Raw genomic sequence first — 24,399 nt, 5'->3', positions numbered from 1 at the left:
GGGTCGACCATAAGTTGGAAGGGAGCGTCTATGAGCGCGACTTGAAGAAAGTGAGGGCGGTGGTGGTGGATTGAGACTGCTGAGAGTCGAGAGCGGTGAAAGGTTTCCGGGCAAGGAGGTGGTGGTGGGTGATCAAGGCAAGAGAACAACGACGATGCGCTTCGCTCCTGCGAGTCAACGGGTCGAGGGCGGCGCCGAGTTCAAATGTCCCATCGGCGCCAAAAGAGGGCCGGCGGGCGCAACGCAGCAGCGAAAGGCAGAGGAGAGCGTAGGGCAAGGGCGGGCATGCAGCGCGTGCACAGTCGAGGGGTGATCCGACGACGCTTTCATTTGCAATGCCGGGCCGAACTCTGATTTCAACCCGGGCTAGCAAAAAGGCAACTCTCAATGATGATATTGATACGCGTCGGGTCAAGCAATGCAAGGAAGAAAGTTACAAATCATATGGCGTCGCTGCCTCACGGGATGTTGAAGAGGGGCTTGAGGTTCTTGATGAGTTTCTTCTGCTCGAGCGTCACCGAGTCCCAGAAGAGGTTCTTGAGTGCGTCAATCGAAGCACGGCTGATGTGCGAATAAAGCACATCGCTCTCCTCGAAGTGGCGTCCAAACATCGGCGGCGTGCCCGAGTTGGTCTCAATCTTGACGGCCACACCCGCACCGGCGTCCTTTTTGCTCACCGTCGTCATCTGCTTGTGGTTGACCTCGAGCGACGTCACACGGCCGAGGTCAACAATCTCCTTGCCCTTGACAACGCACAGAGGCGTACCAACGCGCAAATCCGTATTGTCGAGGAGCTCAGCGCCCAGAATGATGGGGTCTCGGCGGGCGAAGCAGGCCAGGATCTTGAGGCGTACGGGCCACACGGCAGTGGGTGCCGCCTCCTTCTTCTTCGTCTCTAGGACCTCGGCGTTGTACTTGGTGAAGGCATCGAACAAGTGATAGATAATGTCGGCCTTGAAGAGTCGCACGCCCAGCTCGTCGGCTAAGCGCTCCGCCTCCTTGTCGACGGTGACGTCGAAGCAAAGAATGCACGCCAGCTCGCGCGCCTTCTCCAGGATCGTCGAGGCTCGCATGACATCCTTCTTGTATACGGGACCGATATTGATGCCGCTGACAGGGATCTTTGACGTGCGCAAAAATTCGAGCAGAGCTTCGAGAGAGCCGAGGGTCGACGCCTGCACACACACACCTTTGCCGCTCTTGTCGACCGAATCGAGCAGACCAGTGAGGTCGGACATGACCTCCTCCTTGAGCTCCTCCTCGTCATCGTCTGGCCCACAGACGAGCAGGCGAGATCCTGCAATGGCCTTTTCGAGGTCGGGTGCCGAGATCTTGACACCAAGTGCGGCCTTGACGTGCTTGTGGTGCACATAAGCTCCCTTGATACGCATTTCCTTCATCGGCTGAGGAGTGAGAAGCGCTCTCACTTGTGTAACGATGGGGCCATTCAGACCGCAAACGACAATCTTGTCTCCTTCGTTCATCGTACCATTGGACAGGACGACGTCGATGGTCGTGCCCAATCCTTCAATGACCTTGACTTCGAGGACAGTGCACTCGAGCTCAGACAAGTACATGAGACGCTCGCTCATGCGCTCCTGCGTGAGATTGACGAGGAGCTGAAGCATGTCCGGAATACCCTCGCCTGTGTGCGCCGACGTCGGGACGAGAGACACATTCTTGGCGAAATTTTTGTTGTCGTAGTAAAGAACAGCGTTGAGTCCCTGCTCCGCAAAGGCGACCATAACCTTGGAGGCTCGCTCCTCAAATTCGTTTCGTGTGGCGCGGTCTTGATTGGCCAGCGAGTGGCGGAACGCTCCGTCGGGCGTAGCTTTCCAGCCGTAGAGACGGTCGACCTTGTTGAGGGCGACAATGAAGGGCGTCTTCTTGTCGCGAAGCAGTCGGATTGACTCCAGTGTCTGGGGCTCGAGACCGTGCATGATGTCGACGACGAGAATGGCAATGTTGCAAAGCGAGCTACCGCGAGTACGCAGGTTGGTGAAGGATTCGTGACCAGGCGTGTCGATGACAAGGAGACCAGGCGTCTTGAATTCTTGCTTGCCCTCGGGGTCGATCGGCGCAATCTTCTGCTGGAGCGTCTCCACCGGAAAGTAGGTGGCACCAATTTGTTGGGTGATACCTCCGGCTTCTCCCTCTTGGACATTTGTTTGTCGAATTTTGTCGAGCAGCTTCGTCTTTCCCGTGTCGACGTGGCCAAGAATACAGCAGATGGGGCTGCGCAGATTGTCTTTGCTTCGAGCGGCAAGGGCCTGCTTGTGTTGCTCATCTCTGCGCTGGGCAGCGAGAGCTTTGCGCTCGGCGGCCTGACGTTGGGCGGTGGTGAGCTCGTCGTCGGAAGAGTCGTCATCTGAGTCGTCTTCAGAGTCATCGTCGTCGTCGTCCTCGTCGCTACTCTGTTCCCCTTGCTCCGCGCCCGCCTTGTTGCTCGAGCCGTTTTGCTCAGCCATTCCGCTAGGCGTGATATCCTTCTTTGCGGGTTGCGCGGGCTTGGCATCATCTTCATCGCTGTCTGCGTCCCAAGCATCCGCAACATCCTCGTCCTCCTCATCGATTGCGGTCTCCGGCTCTGCTGCCTGCACGGGTGAGTCTGCCCTCGCCTCCTCAGGCCTTTCAACCGAAACGGCCTTCGCTTCTTCCTCCTTTGGCGACGCCGCCGGCTCGAGGAGGAGACTGTTGGGCCCGCTCTTCTGCTGACCCCTCTTCTTGGGCTTCTTGTCGACCACGGCCGTGCGCTGCTTGCCCTCGCTCGGTCCTGCGTCATTGCCCTTGCTCAGGCCGTCGACCTTGACCTGGCCGCTCTTGATCATGGCCTGCAAACGAGCCTCGGCCGCCTGCTTCTCAGCCTTTTGCTTAGGCGTGAGCAGCTTGCCCTCTTTTCTCAACTGCTCCTTCTTTGCCTTTTCCTTTTCCTTTTTTCGCTGACGCTCAGCCTCTTTTCGTTCCTCCTCTTCCTTTTCCTTGCGCTCCGCCTCCTCCTCGGCCTTTCTCGCGGCTTCCTCAGCAGCTCTCGCCTCCTCCTCTGCTTTCTTCTGCGCAGCCATGCGGGCTTGCAGGGCCGCAAGAGCAGCATTTGGCTTCTTGGTGGTCGCCGCAGGAGCAGGAGCAGGCTCTGCAGCCTTTTTCTTCTTCTTCTTCTTCTTTTTGTCTGCTGCGGACGCTCCTCCGCCGCCCTCCTCGCCATCTTCATCGTCGTCATCGCCGCCACCGCCATTCTCGGGAGCAGGCGTAGGCGTCTCTGCTGGTGGGGTCGGCTTGACATCATTGCTATCATCACCACCACCCGCAGCCGCCTTCTTGGCCGCTGCCTGTGCCTTCTTCTTCGCCTTTTCCTTCTCCTTTTTGAGTTTTTCTTTTTCTTTCTTGCTCAAGAGCTTAGGTGCGCCGTCGTCCTCAGGATCATCGCCGGCCACGGGTGTGCTGGCGCCGTCTGCATCGCCAGCCTTCTTGTTGCCCTTTGCGACCTTTTCGTCATCGATTGGGAACTCCTCGTCCATGTTGCGCGGGATTGCTGCCTTGCTGTCTTCATCAGCTGGGCCATTTTCAGGCGCCATGTCTGCCTCGATGGCGTCCCAGTCGATCTCTTCCTTTTGCTTCTTTCCTTTCTTGCCTCCCTTCTTGCCCCCTGCGTTGCTCTTCTTGATGGCTGCCATCAAGCCGCCCTCTTCTTCATCGTCTCCACCGTCTGCTCCATTGGTGCTCTCCTCGATCTGCATGCTGGCGAATGCATTCTTCGTCTTGGTGACGGGCTCATCGTCGGCGCCGTCTACGCCTGCGTTGGGCAGGTTCGGCGGCAGGAGTTCACCTGCCTCGTCCCTGCAAGAACAAAGAAAAGGGGTCGATCAGAAGCTGTCATATATGCCTGATCGCAGCGCCGCGCTCACTCACCAGTAGTCATCGCCACCGCCCTTCTTGTTTCCCTTCTTCTTGCCCATTGCGAGGCCGCGTCTACTTCACGATGAATTATGTCTCAAGCCGAAAGGGTTCCGCTCTTGAGCTGTGAGGATGAGATGGTGGCGTCGCTGGCTCTGCTGCGTCTGCGAATGCCTCCAGCTGCCTGAAATGCAGTGATGTCGACGAGCTTGCGTAGGATTCGACGTTCAAAATGTCGAATCAATGTCAAAAGGCCGCCGCTGCTCAACGACCCTGGGCCGCCTCACCCTATGATATCGCCGGTCCGCTCTCTCTTGTGGTCCGCTCAGCGCCCCCGGGCCGCCCGCCCTGCTTGCCCTCTGCGCGCTGCGTCTCACAAAATCGACGAAGGGGGACGCTGGACTGGGCGGAGCCAGAGGCCTGAGCCTGGAAGCTTGAGCTGAGCGACCTGGTCTGTGCCTCGGTCGCCCACTCGACGTCGACTGGCTCAATTCGTCTCGTGTTGGATTCAGACGACGCTCGTTGCTCGAAGCTGCCCCCATCTCGTACCTTCAGCTTCGTATTGCCCAATCCCCTATCATGACCAGCGCATTGTCACCACGTCGTCCTGGAGGCCATCCTCAGACGCAACCCATCGCTGCTCATGCCTCACAGCTCAACAATGGCTCCCTCTCAACAAGCAGCAGCCGACGATCCGCGATGACTCTTAGCAACAACGCCAGCGTCTCCTCGGAGGCCCCACCTCACATCATAGATGGGCCCAATGGTCGTATCCTTTGCATCGCTGACGTCCGAGGTGAGTTGGTGTGGGCGTGGGCGCGGACGTGGGCGTGAACGTGCCGCTGAAAAGCATTGCTGGATATGTGCTCAATCCCTCCTCTGCTCTCTGCTGGCAGGCAACGTGAAGTCCTTGAACGCTCTCGCCTCTGAGCACAATGCCGTTGCCATTCTACACACGGGTGATTTCGGCTTCTACACCAGGGAGAGTATCGAGAGAATCAGCGACAAAACGCTTCGACACCTCGTCCAGTACTCGTCCCTCATCCCTCAACAGCTACGCAGCAAGCTCTTGGCAGCGGATGCCAGTCGTGGGCCGCCAAATGCCCCAGGCGCTTCAGCTGCTTCGCAAATGCGATCACAGATCATGGCGAATCCATCGCCTCTCCTCTCTGAGTTCCCAATGCTCTTGGACGGGTCGCTCAAGCTCGAAGTCCCGGTCTTCACGGTATGGGGAGCATGCGAGGACGTTGGTGTGCTCGAGCGCTTCCGAACGGGCGAGTATCGGGTGCACAATCTACAGGTTCTCGACGAGGCAACGACGAGGGCTATTGAGGTCGGCGGCGTGCGACTGAGGCTCTTTGGTCTGGGTGGCGCCGTCGTCATGCACAAGCTCTTCGACAATGGTGAGGGAGCAGCGACGATTGCCGGTGGGCAGGGTACCATGTGGACCACCATTCTACAGATTGGCGAGCTTATCGACACAGCACAAAAGGTAAGACGTGCAAGCGAAGAGGATGCCCTACGTACTTATGCTGAAGGTCTGTGTCTCTTGATGCCGATAGACCTTCGATCCTACGGAGACTCGCATTCTCATCACGCACGCCTCTCCAGGACGAGAGCCAATCCTCACCCAAGTCGCATTGGCAGTCAAGGCCGATCTCACCCTCTCTGCCGGCCTTCACTTCCGTTACGGCATCTCATACAATGAGTTCTCAGTCCAGCACGATATGGAGAATTTCCGCAACAAGTTTCTTCACGCAAAGAGCGCATTCAACGAGATCTGGGAGACGGTCAAGACGCAGGTCGACGAGGTAATAGACGACAATCAGCGCATCCTCCTCAACCATGCCCTCGCTGCTACCAATCGGGTTCCTCCCCTCGCCACGGCGACGGGCGCTGCGAGCGAGGAACCGGCTTGGAAGAATACGTGGAATTGGAATTTGCCAGATGCGGCGTTCGGATCCTTGGTGCTCGACATCAAGGATGGGCGCATTGCCTCAGAGACCAAATCCCAAGGCTTCAACTTCGCGTCGAGGAAAGCAAGTACGCCCCAAATGGCTCAGCCCGGCACATCTGCCACCCCCGCCGTTGCCTCGGCTGTGTCCGGCCCGACCAACGGCAAGGGATTGGCGGCGGCATCCGCAAAACCAAGCCCAGTCTCAGCCGCAACCGCAGCTGCGAGCCCTCGCAATCCGCCCTCTGGCCCGGCAAGCGCAGCCAGCCCCTCAGTCTTTGCGAGAGGCAACCCATCCAAAGGCCCTGCGAACTCTAACGTCGCGCGTCCTGCCGGTGGCCAGCTCCATCACCAGCGATCCGGCACTAATGGCTCCGCACCAGCGCAGAGCGACGGTGAACAGGGCAAAGCGAAACAGCTCGCTTACAAGCACGAGCGTCTAGCAAAAGATGCTGAGAAGAAGGGTTCTGAAGCGGCGGTGGGGCCAAATGAAGCTGCTGGTGCGGCGACGGAGTCATCGACGACGAGCCTGGGTGCTCCAACGGCGGCGACCAAGAGCAAGAGGCCCCGCGGTGGCAAGAACAAAGGATCCAAGGGCGGCGCGCTTGGTGAGAGTGGAACTGGTGGAGAGACGTCCGGAGCAGAAGGCTTAACGAGTGGGGGTGAGGGTCCCGCGAAGAAGGAGGGAGGCAAGGGTACTAAGAAGAAGGATGATAAGCAGCAGACGGAGTCGAAGCCGGCTGGTGCCAGTGAAGGCGAGAAGGCCGCAGCAGGTGGAGCAACAGCGTCTGGTGAGAGTACACTTGGTGGCACCAGATCTGGCGATGAGAGCGGCAAGGAGGGCGCAGCGTCTGGCCGTGGGGCTCGCGGAGGACGTAGCGGTGGGCGTGGTGGTGCAGGGCGTAGTGGCAGTGGGCGTGGCGGTAAAGGGCCTCGAAGCGGTGGGTTGAACAGCGATGGAGGCGCCGCCACTGAGGGAGGCAACTCTTCTTCTGCTCCCGCCAAAGCTAGCTCCGGGCCGTCAGCATGACCAGCAACAGGAGCAGTCCTATCACCAGCTGGCAGTCCTACCACATCGCCCGAGCCGTCGCCGACTTGATCGAGAACTGACTAACGAGACCGCCGACTCTCTTTCTTTACGTGCTCGATCACTCTCATGTCGCTCGAATTGACTTGCGTACGCCTTCCAACGTAGTCAGCATACATTTCAATTCCAAATATGATACCTCCTGCTGGTCGTCGTAGTCGCCGCGTATCTGCTGCCCCGCACGCGGGCGTGGCGTGGCGCCCTTTTGGTTTCGCCTGCTTTGGTCTGGGCGGGGGTTTCGTCGTCTTCCGCTGCCGGCGGGCGCGGGCGAATAGGGCTAGGATTTTGTGCTGTTGGGTCGCGGTGGGCGTGGCAGCAGGCGAGACGACGGCGCCAGACTAGCACAGGCTCAAGGGGCTGGACAGTCAGAGTCGAGCCTTGCTGCCCGCCCGGATGCCAGACAAGATCGACAGAGAGAGCGGCCAAGTGGGGGGGCTTGCCTGTCAGCTACCTTCTTACATCGACGTCCAGAGACCGTATCTACCTATCCTATCATCATTAGTCAAGTCGGGGCCAGTGCAACAAGAGCTCTTCGACGACAAAGGAAGGGTCTCCCTCTTCTTACCTTTTGTGCCTTTGCAGCATATACTCGAGGGTATCCCCCACACGTCTTGCGCGGGCGTCCATTACCTCGTCCCCTCTGCTCGCATTGTGCAGCACTAATACAATCAGCCATCACAGAGGAGTATAGCAGGCACAACTCATCTTTTGCTGCTTCCTCGTCACTGCCGCTATTGTATCCGCTGCGACGAGCCAGCGCGCAACGAGGATCCCTTCAATGCACCAACCACCATCATCGTCTTCGACGTTCACCCGCTACTAAGCGACGCCCGCAGCCCCCTCCCCCCCTCGTCAGCATACAGAGACTAGCTGGCTCCTGATCATTCAACAGCGCCGGCCTTGGCCCACGCTCACGCCCACGCCCACGCTCTCTGCCATGGCGTTGCCGCCTGCGCATCAGCAGCAGCCACCAAAGCGTCAGCCGGGAGTCACTGGCCTCTATCGTGCGCCGACGTGGGCTCGTAATATCGACTTTGGCAACTCTTTCGATCTAGGCATCTCTCCAGGTGCAACGGAGGCTTCTCCATCTCCCACCACTCCAACTTCTCCGACTACTCCTCACCGTACGACGAGCCCTCGCACACCCCCCAAGGACGCAGGGGCCGATGTGAGAGCTCCCCAGGGAAGATCTAGCGCATCGTCGAGCCCCAGAGCATCTTTTGCAGTCAGAATGTCGCCGCAAGCCTTTCGTGAGCAGCAGCTGAGGCAGCCTTACGATGGTCAGCCGAGTGGTGTCCGATCTGCAGACAACAGCCCCTTGTCATCGCAGATCAAAAAGCAGGGATGGTCTACAACGCCTCAACGGCTAGGAACGCCAGAGGAGAGAAGCGTGACGGCCAGCATGACGCCTACCGCAGTCGCGACGCCCAAAGCTCAGCCCTTGATGGGTTCGAGCGCTGCTTATGGCTCCTTCGCACCAGATTCGACGAATGTAGCAGGGCCTTCACATTCACGTACTCCGTCCGGACAGTACTTTGGCTCTTCTGCAGACCTATACGCCCAGCCAGAGATGCCTGCGCAATCTCCAGCGAGCTTTACAAGACCACTCAGTTCATTGAGCATGGAGAGTAGTGGCGCACGATTGGCCAATCTCAGTGGAGCTAGCGGACCAGGCGAAGGTAGTCACCACACGCATGGGACGGGCGAGAGCAACACCAACAAAAGGGCGTCAGTCTTGTCTTTTCAGACGGCTTTGAGCGGCCCCACATACGCCAAGAGCGTTGAAGGTCTCAATGGCGGAGCCGCGACCCCAACATCTGCGCAGCTTGGACCACAGATCGCGAGAGGGCAAGGGCAAGCGGCAAGCGGGTCCAGCGGGGGCGTTGGCATCGGTGCAGAGGACGGAGTGGAAGTGATGAGTTCAAAGTACGCCAACGGCCCTCCAGCTGCGAGCTCATCAGATCTCAATCTGCCAGGAGGATGGGCTAGTGGATCCGCCGCTAGCAGGAGGAATTCACCAGCGTTGAGGAAGCTGGAGCTGAGTACGGCGGGCAACGAGGTACGAAGGCAGTCCATGGCATCCCCGTCGACGGCGAGCACGAAGCAGAGCCCTGCGATGACACCTCAATCGCCCCTGTCGCCGACCAATTTTGTCGCTCAAGGTATCGTGTCCGATGAGTCTGCCGAGCAGACCAGTTTGGAACGCCAACGTACGCTGAAGGCAGCTCACAGCCGGGTAGCTTCAGACTCACTTCAATTGAAGGAGCAACCACAGACGCCTGCAGTAGCAGCGCGTTCCGCGGCGACACCTCTCCCGCCACCAGCAGTCCCAGACAAGGAGCCTGCCCCCTCGCTCCCTGCCAAGGAATCTCCCTCACCACCAGCAAAGCCCGTCAACCTCACTTCTCCCCTCTCCGACAGTGTGATACCCCCTCCTCTACCAAGCAACGTTGCGGCCAAGACTCCCTTGATGATGGCACCAGCAAATCTTTCGTCTCCAGTTTCCGACTTTCGCACCAGGCCCCTCGTCAACGTGACGCCAGCGATGCAAGCAGCAGGTGTGGCCTCGCTTCAGGAACAAAAAGGATTAGCGGGACTCGGGGCTCACAATGTTGCGGGTCCAGCTCAGCGCCAGGAGGTCACGCCGTCTGATGGCGAGGAGGAGAATACCGATGTCGCAAATAGGCGGCCTCGTGCAGGTTCCAATGCTGGGATGCTGCCACGTGCTGCTCTCGTCGAGGCGCCTACTGTCCCCGAACCACTTGGCCGATCATCGATGGAAGACAGCGCCGAGACTCCATCACGCGAGCCCAGCCCGCCGCCAGAAGGAGAGATCGAGGCGAGGGCAGAGTGGGAGCGAGCAATGATGAAGCGCAAGCAGAAGAGCGACAAACCAAGTGACGCCGCTGGCAGACGAACGACGCTGCGGGGACAGCTCAAGCCGCTCCAGCTGGTGCCCAACGAGGCGGGGGGTCGACAGAAGCAGCCGTCATCGCCCTACGACGGGATGTCTGGCATTTCCGGGTCCTCCCCAATCTCGGATCGTCTCAACGGTGCGCCGAGCGGAGCTATTAGCACGCAGCAGCTCCAACGCCAGCAAGCGCGAGACCAGCGACGCAGCGTAGGCGCCATCAATCTGGCCATGGGCGGCGGCAATGACTTTGCCCTTGGCAGCAACGGGCCGTATCCCTCGTTTCCTTCTCCCTCCACGACTGCCACTCCTGGAGGAGCCGGTATTGCCGGTGGTCGCGTGTACCCCGGTATGATTCCACAGCGCAGTCTGGTTCCGCCGTTCGAGCTGCAGCAGCGCCCAGACGGTCTGCTTTCGGGATTGATTGGACCCGATGGAGTGCGGCGCAGCGTCAACGACCCAGAAGTCTGCCTTGAATGTATGATGAGGGACGAGGATATGATTGATGTTCATGTTGTTGGGCCTGGTTTGTGGGAGAGGGAGAGCGATCGCGACTTTGACGATGCCCTGCGTACCGAAGCCGAGGACGATGCGCGGCGCGCAGCAGATCGCGAGAGAGGCAGTTCAGCGACAGGCGAGGATCAAGGCAGCCTTGCAGGACATAGCAGCTCGCAGCAGCATGGCCAGCCGACCTCGTCCTCATCAGGTCGGGCTCCTCGAACCAAGATCCGCGTCAAGCGCGTGGGCCAGCACGATCCACTGTCGGCTGACCGCCTCAAGCTGCACACTCAAATGAATCCGCCAGCGTCGTCTCATCGCTGGAGGACGCTGCAGAATTTCTTGTCTGTCCAAGCAAAGTATATTGCGATGGAGCAGCAGGCGAGACAGGAGGAATGGGAGCGTACTCATCCGGTCGAGGCGAAGATGGCCAAGGAGCGTGCTGCCACGATTGCCATGGCTCGCACCGGCTCAAACGACACGGCTCCATCGGATCGGATGCCGGGTGCCGGCTTGTCCAACCGTAAGAGCATCTCGCGGAATCGCAGCGCCTCTGCACTTCTCAGTGGTCCCGGCGCCGGTCGTGCTCAGCTCATCAACGACGAGGACTTGGGTCCCGAGGAAAGGATGCTCAAGGAGCGCGATGTGGCCTCGGCACGAGAGGCTCGTCGAAAGAACGTCAGCTCTGACGCAGGGCTGAAGTACAATCCCAATAAGCAGATGCCTGTGCCCCCCGTGCCACCTCAACTCAACCTCAGGACAGACCCGCACACCATCGACGACCCGCAGCAACACCGTCTATCGTCGAGTGCCGGCGTCATGACTCCGAGAAGACCAGTGCCGTCCAGTCGGGTGCCTCCACTGAATCGCGGTGCGAGCGCTTCAGATCTTCGCGGCGTGCCCGGATCGATGGCCACTTCCCCAGCCATGCCCTCCACGCCAGACGGTCTCATCCCGCCTACGCCTCTACAGATGAGCACGCCCCGTGGCTTCGGCAATCGCACTGCATCGCAGCTCTCTCTCGCACCGAGCGGCTCCATGCTTGACATGCACGTCGCCGTGGGTCACGGCGGTCCCGCCTCGAGCAACATAGGTGCTGGGGGCCACCAGACTCCAAACATGCCTCTGCCCTCGCCCATGGATCTCGACCGTGAGCGATCCCGCTCTTCATCACCCCGCAACTTCTTTGGCTTCCCAGGCGATGGAGATGCCAGCCCAGCGATGCGCCCAAGCTTCCAGCAGGACGAGCGCAGCGCAACTGGCCCGGCAGACCACCCTGGCGAACGCAGAGATGGTGCGGCCACTGGTAAGAAGAAGAAAGGCCTGCGTGGCTTATTCTCCAAGATTTCGGGCTCGGCCAGCGGCAGCAACCCCAACATGAACAACGTCTTCCAGCCTGACAAACGATCCGACGGATCTGGAAGCCCGGTTCAATCAGCTCGGAGGGGATCGATGTCTGCAGACTCTGCGCTTGCGCCGCCTCCGGGGATGGGCGGTCTCATGGGTCGCGCAAGGAGGTCAACGTCGTCGCTACTGGGCGGACGAGACTCGGTTGAGCAGGTGCGCGACTTGTATACGGAGCCTCCCTCTATGCCCAATCCGGACAGATTCGATATGGGTCCGTTCCAGCCGCCGCTACCGCCGGAGAGAAAGCAGTCGAAGCTGGTCCCTGAAGAGAATCGGGGCATGGGCTTGCCACCAATGCGGACCTCTTCGTCGTCATCGTACGGCGCCCCGTTCCCACCTTCGCCCGCTATGCCCCATCACGGTGGTGCATCAACCGCCTCGTCGATGCGAGGATCAGCACCGCAACCTCCTGCGCACGGTCAGCAGCAGCAACCAAGACAGCCAGTCAATGGCAGCTCACCGAGCAACAGTCGTACGACTTCAATGGCAAGCATGCAGAGTCGTCTTGCACCTACGCCGCAACGCAAGCTCCCGACGATCGATGCCAGCCCAGGCACGGAGACGCAGCCTCTTGACGGTATGGGCCGAGCTCGTAAGCAAGCGCGAGGCAGCGGCATCGATCAAGCCAGCGTCCGATCCGCGAGAACGCAGACCACTGAAGCCTTTGGAGACGGAAGCAGGCAACGTCCAGAGTCTCGCACCTCTGTCGCTGACTCGAGGCGGTCACGCTTGTCGGTAGCATCCAAGCCGCCATTTGACTCGCTGCCCTTGCGCAACAGCAGCAGCTTAATGCAGACGCCGTCCTCCTCGCCGCCGATGCCGCAAGGTGATGGAGCGGCAGGAAGGCCCAGCCTCAGTATGCCCCCGTCACGACCACAGAGGAGCCCGCGCAGACAGGAGAGCAATTCGAGTCACAGCACGGCGGCCACCGCCAACCAGCAAGCGACGTCGCAGCCATCGGTGCAGCCCGCTCTCCCTCAGTCTCGCTCCTCGGCCTTCCCGCCGCCGCAGCAACGCTTCTCATCAGTTCCCGCGGGCGCGCAGCCGTACATGCAACCCATGTCCGTCGGTATGCCCAGCCGCAACTTCAGCGGTGGCTTCACTCCAGAGATGCGACAGGAGCTTGCGGGCCAGCAACCGCAGCACGAGTCTCACGATGCCACGATTTCCGCCCGCCGCGGCAGCTCGGGCACGGGTGCTAGCAGCAAGGCTGACAATCGCAAAAGCAAGCTCCTCAGGCTGCCATTTGGATTCAGTGGCAAGAACAAGAATCGGTCGTCGTCGCTTCTGCAGCCTGTCGACGGTGGCAGCCGTGCCAACGAAGAGGCCCAAGCTTGGCCCCTTGCCCAACCGCAACATCCCTACGCCGAACCTCAAGAGCATCTAGCCAGTCCCGGCGGCGGCGGCGGCGGCGGCGGTCTGCGCGCCTTTTCCGCTCCCTTTGAAACGCAATCGCTGCGCAGTCGTGCAAGCGCCAACGCCCTCAATAGCGGATTCGACGACTACGATGACGAGCAGCGTGGGGGTGGCGCTACGACGCCTGGCCCATCTCGCCCACGCAAGTCGATGAATCTGTTTGAGCGCCCAAGGGCTTTCAGCTCGGTAGGCAGAGGCGGAGAGGCGGACCTACCACCACGCTCGGCGAGTGCGCTGGGCAACCTACCCCTCTCTGGTTTTGTGAAGCAGTCGCGCTTCTCGAGGGCGGGGAAGAGCGGGGGCGGTAACTAGTCGCGCTCATCCCATCGTGCAGTTTTCATTCCTTGGCGCTCCATTGCATCGCCTCCTCATCTTCGACTTTCCCAGCACCCCCAACCTCCGACTGTACTTTCTCCTCTCTCTTCGTCGTGCCGGTACTCTTTTTCACGCCCCATCTCTACTTCGACAATTAATTTGTAGACGCCGCCACGGCGCAGAGCTGCCCTTGATCTGTAAGGACCGGTGACCTGCTCGCCTGCGATGTCCCAGCTTACCTCCTCAGCCTAGCCCTCACTGTGAGCCATTTGCCAAAGGTTGCACGGCACGCCTGCCCAGATCTGAGTCACTCAAGCGCGGAGTGCCGCCCTCTAGCTCCTTGTGACGTGGCGGTGGAGAACGTGATCTGTGCCGGGCATGATGAAGCGCGAGGGCTATGAAGACGTCTCCTGAGTTGCTGAATGGCGCTCTCTATCTGAAGTAGAGCCAGTCATAGGCTAGGCGTAATGCAAGCGATACGAATCGTAGCTGATCACGTCGGTGGCAGCCAGACTGGCGCGCCGAATGGCCTCAACGGGCGCTGCTGCATCGCAAGCGGAGAGCGACGGTGTGGAATGCTCAGCAGCTCGCCTTTCGTATAACACGCCTCGTCGTTTTCGCCAAAATGCTCGTCTCGAAACCAGTGGATGTAGCGCCGGCGAGTGGGACAGCTGTGCGAGATCATCCGCTTCTCTGGTCCTCGTGCTGTCAAGCCTACACCCGGCAAGCGATTCGGGGAACATATCTGCTTTCAGAACAACGGACGCTCGATTGCCCTTGGGCGTGCGACGTTTTGGACCTCCGCAGTCCTTTTCGGATGAAGGTGTGGCGACCCTGATCCCGAACTCAAACGGCAACAGCAGCAACCGCGGCGACAGCAGGAGCTACAGAAAGAGCGGCAACAGGGCAGCCTTCATCAAGCTCGCGCGCCGACAAGATGTCACTCTGCCTGCGGCACGCAACGTCCCTCTCACTCCGGGACAGCGCTCAGGCTTTGGGTAGGAGATGTCGTCTGCGCCCTGACGAGAGGGAGGCGACGAGAGCTTGCGTCAAGCGTGAAGCTGACCGCAATGAGCGGCGGGGGTGATGAGCACAAGCCGGCGGAAGACTGGCAGGCGACCTTTTGGTCGGCGAGATCACGCCTCGTATTGCCGGAATCTGGGGAAGGTCCACAAAGTAAAATCGCCGGGCAGAGTCAGCGGCAAGGCGGATCAAGCATCGAAAAGGAGGACAAGATCGAAGTATGAGGAGCGCGACCGCGCAGCTTCGAATTTGGGGGACAGCCGACGGTGACGGATGCATAGATAGAGTTCTACCTAGTGGAGCAATGGACGCTGGCGCATAGGATGGTCCAAACCAAGCCAGACGCGCTGATAGAACGAAAACCGCAGCAATCCAACCCGTAGGGAGCCTGAGCATCACCGATGAGAGCGTAGAGATGATCAAACGTATCGCAGCGCAGCCTTCTGGTCCTCAACACAGAGCTGCGGATCAAGTCGCAGCAGAACCTGGCACAGCGAGCAGCCTGCCTGCTGTGAGACCAGTGCGAGGTGTTGCAGGATGGAAGGTGGGGATTACGGTTGACGTTGTGATCGGCGCTGTGTGCCTCGGGTACTCCTCTCTTCAGGCCGGAACTCGACCGACGGCCAAGCCGTCATCACCCTCGTACCGCTGTCAGCGCACGGAGGTGATTTTGCCTGCCCGCTCAAGGTCTTCAGCAGCGACACGTCATGTTGAAGATGAGACATTCGAGCGTGGGAATTTCCGGCTGAGAAGGCAGAGCCAACGGGGCAGGACACGACCACGACATCGGACATCGCCGCGAGCGTAGAAACAAGACCGCAGCACGGCGCACCGGACTACGCAAAGGTGTAAATCTCCATCGACTTGGTCACAAACCAAATCTCGTCCGACATGAAGGAGCGGCAGTGTGCACGAAGGCGCGCACGGCAGTATCATGGAAGGTAAAACGGAAGAAGCAGAGAAAGTTGAGCGTGGATTGGCGCAACGATCCGCGCTCAGCTGAACCCGTCAAAGGATCAGATCATGCGAGCAGTCATCCCAATAAATCGCGCAAAGCATCTTTCGAAGTCATTGCCTTTCGTCGTCGCATCAGCAAAAGCAGTGTGCACTCCGATGGCGGCAACATGTTTATAGCTTTCCGATCGGATTTTTGAGCACGGCTCGCAGACGATGTGCAAGATGACCAGTGCTCTTCGTCCCGTGCTGTAGTCAGTCTCGTGTCGTGCTTGTGCCGTGAATGGACCTCGCTGACTTACCGGCGCGCGCCGCTCAGCGGCCTTGGACAAGCTCAGGCGCAGCGGTGAAGACCGCCAGGGTCTTGGACGTAATCGCATCAGGTCGTGTGCCATCAGTCTGAACAAAACACAGGATGCTCACGCATGAATCCCAGACGATTGCTTTAGGGATTGCCCGCGATGTTGGCTGGCACGCCGCGGTCGTACAGGCACAGCAGCACGGCTGATAACATCAGCAACGAGAGTATGATGCGAAATCAACCGCCGCGTATGGCAGCCGGAGTGAGCGCCCGCTTCATCTCCTGCAAGCGCTGCGCAGCGCCTGGTTCAGTCGGTGATGAGCGCACTACGGCGGTGATTGTTCAAGAGCGCCCTGCGGTGGACAGCACGAGCTGGACGTGTTCTGAGGTGCTCTGCTGTTGTCCTCAGCTGCTATCCTTGGCTGCAGTGCATCATCCTCCGCAGCTGTACCAATTTTCGTGCTACGCGAGTGCAGTTCCATGCGAAGGCATGCTTTGCGCTTTGCGCTATGTGCTGAGCTTTCTGTTGAGCTCTGCTGCGGAAGTGATGCGGCGTGCTGAGAAGAAGCGGAGCTGGTGCACTGTGGTGGTGGCTTACGGTGCGGTGCTGCGAGCCTGGCTCACGTAGCGGTGGTAGTGACTGCGAAGTGAGCTCTCTGATGCATGTCGTAGTTGCGCCGAGAAGGCTGAAGAGGTGCACTGCAGTGGCCAGAGCTCAAGATGCGGCGGGGTCGGTCATGCTAGCTGCTCTCACCTCGTCCTCGCAAGGATGACCGAGAAGCGCTGCGCTTTGCCGATTTGTACCTGCTGAGCATTGATGCAAAGTTGCTAGCGGCTGTAGTGAGGGAGGGGTTGTGGCGTAATGGTGCAATGAACGTGGCTGAGGATACAATGCTATGCTCAGAGTCGTCGACCTCGGTGCGCAGCGGCTTGAGTCTCTTTGTACGAGTACGAGAGTCGAGGGAAGGGAGAACATACGAGGGAGCCGAGCCCAGCGGCGGCGATAGTGGCTCAGAGATCTGCAGGCAGATTGACGAGGAGCAAGCTAGGTTCTTCGATCTTGCAGAAGCATTTCGCTGCGGTATTGAACTGATTCGATCGCACAGAGAGACACAGACCTGTGCATTGTTGTATCTCCAGCGATACGCGCCTTCGTAGATTTATTCGAGACTCCTGTGCGTGGCGTTTGTTCACGACGTCTCTCGCAGGCCGATGGATGCTCTGGGCAGGTTGAGGAGTGTTGAGGCGGTGTGAGAGTCGTACAGGGCGGGGTGGCTGGACGTGCTCGGCCAGGGGCGACGACGGGCAAGAGCGGCCGGGGTCTGCGTCTGCTACATACGACTTGCGTCCAGCATGGATGGTACTGAGCTAGCCGTGGCGTTGCTGCGCTCCGTGATACTAGAACCCGAAGAGGCTTGGCCTGATCGTTTGCTGCGTTGAATGACGCTGAGTCTCGTGACGCTTGCTCGAAGGAGCCAAAGTCATCTCGCCGACCGCGACTCAGTCACCCGTCAAATTGGTTCCTGAAGAGCGAGGTCCGCCGACGTCGGTGCGGTGGGTGGCAGCACTTGATTCGTTGTGCCTTGCCTGGCTATGCCCATCTCTCTCCCTTTCTGTTCCCCTCCCTCTCCCCCTCTTTCTCTCTACACGATAGCTGGACCGCGCATCACAAGCACTGCTTACTCGCCACCCCTGCCCCGCTCCTGTCTACCACCGGTTTCAGAAGCGGGCCAGAGGCTTGCTCCCGAGGATGGTCAGCCCGACTCAAGGTGAGGGATGCTGGCGACGTCAGTCAGGTTCTGTGCGCTGACTCTTGTTCTATCGCCACTATTGTCAGACCCAACTATGGCTCCATTGACAAACCTCGAGTGCAGTGCCTGGCGTGACGCCCCTCAAAGCCAGGACATGGATCACAGACGACAGCAGTCATACACCATCAGCAAAGCAGCACGCAGTCAAGCTGAGGAGCCTACTTTCCCCTTGGCAAAGGACGGCGATGCTCAGCAGCAGCAGCAGCACCTAGTCACCAACCACTTCAGCAACCTGCACCTGTCGCCAGACATCCCCAATAGGACTACAGTCACCTCAAGCTGGACAGCTTACGACTCAGCAGCTTCTCGCGATCAAGGTGAGCCGCATACACACAGCTTTCGGCATTCTCACTCCCTCCGCTGGCCCTGAACATCTTTCCCTCTTCGCATCTTCTCACTTGCAGCCTCGTCGTCTTGTTCTCTTCCCCCACCTCCAGCCGCCCGCCCTCACTTCGCCGACCTATGCGTCGCGCACGTCGGCAGGCTGCACCGCGCCATGGCCGAGATTCGCGGCAAGATGGACGTCCTTCGAGACTCAGACGGGCAGAAGAAGGAGAAGCTCCAGAAGCAGTACGGCGCGCTTGAGAAGGAGCTGGCTTGGTATGAGGAGCAGCAGACGTGGGCGACGTCTTCGAGCGAGCCTCGCAAGCGTCGACGCGAGTCCATCGATGACGCGTAAGCGGGCCAGAGAGAGGGCAATCAGGGGTCCTGACGTCCTCGTGTGCCAGACTTAGTATGCCAGAGTTAGGGGCTAGAAATAGGCATTGCCTCGAGAGAGCAGCCGGACATTTCATTACACACGGCTTGCTTTTGAGCGCTAAGACAAGATTGGAGGAGATAACCAAGAGTGCGTGCTCGCAAATCACGCCCGCCTTCCTCATCCTCCCAGTAGCTCTTTCCACATCTCCTCCTCCTCCTCTTCAACCACCCTCAATCTCCGACCGCCGCCACGCTCCAGTCAAAGCTCCTCGTCGATCTCACTGGGCTTCATCAAGCCGGGCACAGCCTTGGCCCTCTGCAGTTCCTCTTCCCTCTTCCTTGCCTGCTCAGCCTCGCGCTCGTCCTGGAAGAGGTCCTGGTTTTGTTCTGCCTGTTCACCCGCACTGGCTGCGGCGCCCTGATTGCCACCGTCCTCCTCGCGACTGGTGATGAGGAAGTCGCGCAGAAGAATCTTGTAGGCATTGAGGTCTGAGGACTGCTGGCAGAGACCGTTGGTGAAAGACTCTACGTACCCAGTCGTCACGTTGGGGAAGGCATTCTTCAGCAGGCCGGAGACGTGCTGACGAATGAAGAGCGGATTGTTCATGCCTGCGTCCGTCGTCTCGTTGGCGTCCCAGAGGGGTGCGGTCACCTTGCCTGCCTCGACGAGCTCAAACAGCTTAGCGAGCAACGCCGACTGCGTCTTGAAGCCCGACTTGTGGTCAGCGTCGGTGATCGTCGCGAGGAGGTCCTGCACAATGCTTAGCAGGTACGCTTGTGCAAACGAGTTGAGCACGTTGGAGTCCTGCATACCCAAGTTGTTGACCAGCTCCAAGAGGATCGCTAGCCCAGTGTCGGAGACGCTCGTCATCGTGTGCTTGATGGCCCACATGACCGCATCGACGTACAGCTTGAACTGCGTAGGCGGGAGCTCCAAGAGCGCAGGGAAGCAGTTGGCGTTGATGGCGCGCAGCATCTTGTAAAATGCGACGCGGTGCTCGGGGAAGTTGAGATGATCCATCTTAATCATGTCGAGCGTGGGCGTAAAGACGGCGTCGAGGATGGGGGCGACCTTGTCCGTGAGAAGGCGACCAAGACGCGTAGTGATCGTGGCGACGACATTGAGCACCTCCGCGTCCCTCGCCGCCGGAACGTTGCGTGCATAGTCGCCGAGGATAGCCTCGAGGAGCGAAGGGACAAGCTCGCGATTGACCGACTCCAAATCCTCCGCGCGCTTGACGTAGGTCTCAACGAGCCGGAGAATGTCCTTCTTGATGGTCCTCAGCCCACGCACCAATACTGTCTTCGTCGCAATCTCGCCCTCTGCCTCGACCTTCGAGCTGATCAACCCGCTCACGGTGCGGTAGAGCGCAAGCATGTCGAGGTAGATGCGCGCAATCTGCGGCATGAAAAAGGATCCCACCGACGTGCACGCCGACACATTCGTCTTGAGGACGTTAGCGAGGATCTTGATATTTTCCGGGTTGCCCAGCACGTCGACGTTGGAGTGGGCTTGCTGCATGAGCGAGTCCCACGCGCTGTTGGGCAGCTCCATCAACTTGGCGATCAAGCGCTCCTGCACCGCCTTGTTCGGCTGGGCGGCGATCATGTAGCCGACGGCCTCGTAGAAGGTGTGAACCTGCTGCGGTGAGAGATCGACGGTGATGCGATGGAGGGTGCGCAGGATCTCATCGATAAAGGGCTCCTGCTCGCCCGATTGCTGCATCACGAAGTGGCGACGACACTTCTGAGCAATCTTGATGAACGTATCACACGCCATGTCCTGGACTCCTTCGTGCGTCTCGTGCATGAACTCGAAGTTCTTGTTGACGACGGTTTTGAGGAACTTCCAATGCGCCTTGAGAAAGCGTGGGTATTGGCCGACGATGTACATGATGTTGGAAGCGACGACGGCTTTGTTGTCCTTGCCTCGCTTCATCTCGCACAGGCCGAGCAAGTCCTTGATGACTGTGACCAAGAATCTGCGCGCGAGAGAGGAGCGTGTCAACAACTGGAGCCGATTCTGGCCTGCTTCTCCGACTCACCTCTTCTCAGTCTCCTCGCTCATCGCCCCGGAAATCGACCCAATTGCCCAACACAGCGTATTCAGGTTGTTCCACGACCACTCCGAGCCATCGACCTGCCGCGACAGCTTGTCCGTCATAATCGTCTCGGTATCATTGACGTCCAGGTGCGTCAAGTAAACCAAGACCTCGCGCATGCTCTTGTAGAGGACAATCGTGTCGCTCTCCTTCATGAACTCGCGAACAATTTCTCCCTCGTCATTCTCGACGATGAGGACCTCCTCCGGCTTGACCATCCTCTCGATCATGACCAAGCGCAGGTTGCTCAAAATCTCGGCGTAGATGTTCTTGCGCAAGTGTTGAGGAGCGTGTCCGTTGCCTAGACTGAGCCCGAGTAATGGATCCATGCCCGCCATGGGTATCGACTGGACCTCCTCGTAGAGGCCAGTGACGAGCTTGGACCAGTACTCGAGGCAAATCTTGAAGACTTCGCGCTCTGGGACCTGAGAGACCTTGATGAGGTAGAGGTGGGCGTTGAGAAGCACCTCCTTGTTCTGTTCATTCTCGACAAGGGGCAGATGCTGGTTGAGGAAGTTGCAGAGGAAAAGAGCCAGGTTGAGGACGAGCTCCTGGTCTGCGTCCGACGACGTCTCGTACGCGCCTGCGAAGTTGGTGCTTGGAGGAATCATCCTGTTGATGGATGTCATGACCATGTTGAACAGGACGACAAACTTGGAGTCGTATTCGGCCCCTACACTGAGGTTGGCGATTTCGGAGAGGCATTTGAGAGTGACGTTGCGGAAATCTGGCACCTCGAGGAAACGATTGATGAGGTGGTCGATAACGGGAGTCTCGAAGATGTAGCCTAGTGGGATCCAATTGAGGAAGCGCAGCATCGTCTCGAGGGTAGCGCGAATGAGGCTGGGCTTCTGTGCCTTTTCGAGGACTTCTGAGCAGAGCTGGAAGACCTCTGCGAACTCGCCGCACATTTGATTCTGCAAGCGATGCGATGGTCAAGGAGTCAGCATGATGGTGTTGTCGGCGGCAAGCGCAAATCGTATGCTTTCCTCCTCCTCCTCCGTCGCCACGCTGTACGCACCTTGAGGTTCTTGGTCTTAGCGTGGGTCATCTGCTCCGCCGAATAGTCAAAGATCTCTTCTGACAGCAGACGCAAGATGACCATGTTGTTCTCGCAGATGGACAAAGACGTCCTACTCGACGAGACGACCTCCGAGATGAAGGTGGGCCACTTGTGAGGCCACTCTTGCTTGAGAATCTGTATCAAGGTCGTGTTGAGCTTGTTGAGGTAGGTCCTCTCTCTCCTCAGCGCCGCCTCCTCGGACGACGTCTTGAGGATCATGTCGACGATGAAGTTGCGGATGCCCTGCTGCTGCTCCTCTGGCAGGACCTTCCACCTCGTTTGAATGAGCTTGTCTAGGATCTGCAGGGCAATGTACTTTGTCTGAGGGTTGGATGACTGCTGCAGGATGGCGGGAACTCGTTGCCAGGCATCTGGATGCTCCTGGAACTGAGCCAGCACCTGCTGCGCCATCTTTTGCTGCGGGCGGCAAAAGGCTGTCAGCTTCTGATGACGACGAACCTTGACGCTACGCTCTCCTACGCACGTCGTTACCTGCTCCCGTGAACATGGCTGCGACGACTCGGTCCAGAAGCCCCAAGTCGAGGTCCTGACTGAAGTCGAGTATCGCCTGTGCGCAGAGGAAAAGGCGATGAGTGAGCAACACAAACTTTGATTCCTGGCTGACGCACACAGAGCACATACTCACATCCATGTTATCAACGAGAGGGGCGCGTAGAATTGGAAATCAGTTGCTGCCGAGTAGCTTCAGTAGCCACGTCGCAATGGATCGCAGGCGAAGTGGCGAGGCGAGGCGTGGCGAGGCGTGGCGTGCCGTGGCGTGGCTTTGCTTTGCTTGACGCTCGATCCGGTATCCGGCTGGCAAGGAGGAGGAGCGCTTTGATCAAGTGGTAGTGTTGATGGCAGATGGGATTGGGAGGGGGCGTCGAGGATGACAACGATGTCTCGATGTTCAGGGTGCTGTTGCCTCTCGTCCGTCCGCGCACAGCCAGTCTTGTTTCGATCACTCACCCACCCAACCGTCAACTCGTCGTCCGTCTCGTCGTGTCGCTGTTGCCGTCGTCCACTCCGCCGCCTGTTCCATTATCGGGTCGGCGCCACGCCCAAATCCCAACGATGACGGACTGAGCTTCGTGGCCCGGGTGAGCGGGCGGGGCGGGGTGAGTGAGTGGGCGGGGTGAGTGGACGGGGCTCTCGCCAGAGTCGCACAAGACGCTCGCACACGCAGCAGCTGCAGGCTCAATCCAGGGCAACGTGCATTGGCCGCTCTGTGCGCTCATCCAAGTTCGGTCTCGCACTCCAAGATTACTCCCTTCTTCTCTTTGCCTCGCCATTGTACCCTCTTCAGCCAGCCCCATCGTAGACGTCGTCTTAGCCACACAAACACCACGCAGAGCCAGCGCAAAGAGTGGCAGGGGGTTCATCGCTGCCCATCTCGCCCTCTTGAGGACGTCTCGCTCGGACTGCGCTTCACATGCTTTGATCGAGTCTCAGTCACTGCAGAGACAACCGACCATCCTTGATACCCCGCCCTTTACTTGTTCGTCGCCATGAAGTTTGGCAAGCAGCTTCAAAGCAACCAGATCCCTGGCTGGAGTGCAGCCTACCTCGACTACAAGTTTCTCAAGAAGATCATCAACTCACTCGAGAAGGGCAGGCTAGGTGATGCAGCCCTCTTTGCAACTGGCGTGAGGCCAGAGTACATCCCCCAGGACGGCGTCGAGGATCCTGCAAATACCCAAATTCTACCTAGGACCGACGCCCCCGACGAGCTCCAAGCTCACAAGGCAGCCTTCTTCTTCAAGCTGGAGCGAGAGCTTGAGAAGATCAATGCCTTCTACCTACAAAAGGAGGCTGAACTCAAAGTCAGGCTCAAGACGCTTGTAGACAAGCGCAAGCTACTTCTGGCCAAACGTGGCTCAGGCAAGCTCTCGAAAGAGTCGCCAGCCTTCTACGCCCTCTACGAAGGGTTCCGCTACTTTGAAAAGGACCTCAGCAAGCTGCAGCAATTCATCGAAATCAACGCCACGGGCTTCCGCAAGATCTTGAAAAAGTGGGACAAGCGATCAAAATCGCAGACTAAAGAGCTCTATCTCGCTCGTCAGGTCGAGGTGCAGCCCTGCTTCAATCGCGAATTCATCGCTGAACTTAGTGATATCGCCGCTGCCAACCTCCTCGAGCTCGAGAATCTGTCTGAGCAGCGAGCGAGTGCGGGCATCAATGGCAACGTCTCGGTGACCGCAGATGGGGCATCTGCCCTCAGTCCAGAAAAGCGACTCGACTTCGCAGCCGCTCGGAGTCAAGACGTCGATCTCCTCGCCGACCTCGAGGACAACCTTAGCTTGGCCCTTAAGCAGGCCAGAACAGAGGCTGCCGCCGACATGATCCGTATCGCTCAGCAAAACGAGGACCAGGCTAGCGTCTCGAGAATAGTCTGGCGAGCTCTGCTTCATTCCCCGCAATCGGCCATCGAGGCTGCCATGAAGGCTAGCCTGCCTGACTTTACCTTCGTCGACGACATCAATTCACGGTCTTGCCTTCACGAGGCAGCATTGGCTGGCAATTTGCAGCTCGTCACTGCAGCGCTGGAGCATGGCATCGATGCTGGGCAGAGGGACATCTACGGACGAGCGGCCATCTCATACGCAGCCATGAATGGCCACGCCGACGTCTGCACGCTTCTCCTCACACAGCAAGGTGTCGACGCGGCTACGGCCGACCTAGACGGCTTCTCTCCCCTCGTCCTTGCCGTCATCAATGGACGCTCCGATGTTGTGCGCATCCTGCTTGCCCATGGCGTAAGCGTTGATGCGAAGGTACCTACCGACCTCATCCCGCTCTGTCTCGCAGCGCAAGGCGGCCATGCAGACATCACTGCCATGCTGTTAGAGAGAGGGGCGCTCATCACGTCGAATCCTGAAGGACTCACACCTCAAGCACTTGCAGCTCGCGAAGGCCACACGGATTGCCTACGCCTCTTGATGCAAGCGAAAGCCAATCCTGACGCGC

General features: G+C 59.0%; 5 protein-coding genes across 5 annotated transcripts; 3 read left to right on the top strand and 2 right to left on the bottom strand.

Moving 5' to 3' along the window:
- Positions 1 to 375: 375 nt before the first annotated feature.
- BDZ90DRAFT_236114 (hypothetical protein) lies at positions 376 to 4,155 on the bottom strand. The gene is made up of 2 exons (XM_025507287.1): positions 3,907 to 4,155; positions 376 to 3,834 (listed from the first exon to the last, which is right to left on the bottom strand). Exons 1-2 carry the CDS (start codon positions 3,951 to 3,953, stop codon positions 459 to 461), a joined length of 3,423 nt encoding a protein of 1,140 aa, XP_025365395.1. The 5' UTR covers positions 3,954 to 4,155; the 3' UTR covers positions 376 to 458.
- Positions 4,156 to 4,401: 246 nt separating this feature from the next.
- Positions 4,402 to 7,084, top strand: BDZ90DRAFT_273109 (hypothetical protein). Its single transcript, XM_025508788.1, has 3 exons — positions 4,402 to 4,687; positions 4,788 to 5,383; positions 5,454 to 7,084. Exons 1-3 carry the CDS (start codon positions 4,471 to 4,473, stop codon positions 6,873 to 6,875), a joined length of 2,235 nt encoding a protein of 744 aa, XP_025365394.1. The 5' UTR covers positions 4,402 to 4,470; the 3' UTR covers positions 6,876 to 7,084.
- A 648-nt stretch (positions 7,085 to 7,732) lies between these two features.
- BDZ90DRAFT_24353 (hypothetical protein) lies at positions 7,733 to 13,693 on the top strand. The gene has a single exon (XM_025507438.1). The coding sequence runs from the start codon at positions 7,870 to 7,872 to the stop codon at positions 13,474 to 13,476; it is 5,607 nt and encodes a 1,868-aa protein (XP_025365393.1). The 5' UTR covers positions 7,733 to 7,869; the 3' UTR covers positions 13,477 to 13,693.
- Positions 13,694 to 17,446: 3,753 nt separating this feature from the next.
- On the top strand, positions 17,447 to 18,318 carry BDZ90DRAFT_229777 (hypothetical protein). The gene is made up of 3 exons (XM_025505206.1): positions 17,447 to 17,526; positions 17,595 to 17,885; positions 17,973 to 18,318. Exons 2-3 carry the CDS (start codon positions 17,603 to 17,605, stop codon positions 18,245 to 18,247), a joined length of 558 nt encoding a protein of 185 aa, XP_025365392.1. The 5' UTR covers positions 17,447 to 17,526; positions 17,595 to 17,602; the 3' UTR covers positions 18,248 to 18,318.
- Positions 18,319 to 18,436: 118 nt separating this feature from the next.
- On the bottom strand, positions 18,437 to 22,344 carry BDZ90DRAFT_248426 (putative CRM1-nuclear export factor, exportin). The gene is made up of 5 exons (XM_025507623.1): positions 22,079 to 22,344; positions 21,917 to 22,000; positions 21,391 to 21,849; positions 20,313 to 21,286; positions 18,437 to 20,249 (listed from the first exon to the last, which is right to left on the bottom strand). Exons 1-5 carry the CDS (start codon positions 22,082 to 22,084, stop codon positions 18,527 to 18,529), a joined length of 3,246 nt encoding a protein of 1,081 aa, XP_025365391.1. The 5' UTR covers positions 22,085 to 22,344; the 3' UTR covers positions 18,437 to 18,526.
- Between the last annotated feature and the right edge of the window lie 2,055 nt (positions 22,345 to 24,399).

Source organism: Jaminaea rosea (genome assembly GCF_003144245.1).
Source record: "Jaminaea rosea strain MCA 5214 unplaced genomic scaffold BDZ90scaffold_1, whole genome shotgun sequence".
Classification (NCBI taxonomy): domain Eukaryota; kingdom Fungi; phylum Basidiomycota; class Exobasidiomycetes; order Microstromatales; genus Jaminaea; species Jaminaea rosea.
This window is presented reverse-complemented; position numbering and strand designations above follow the sequence as displayed.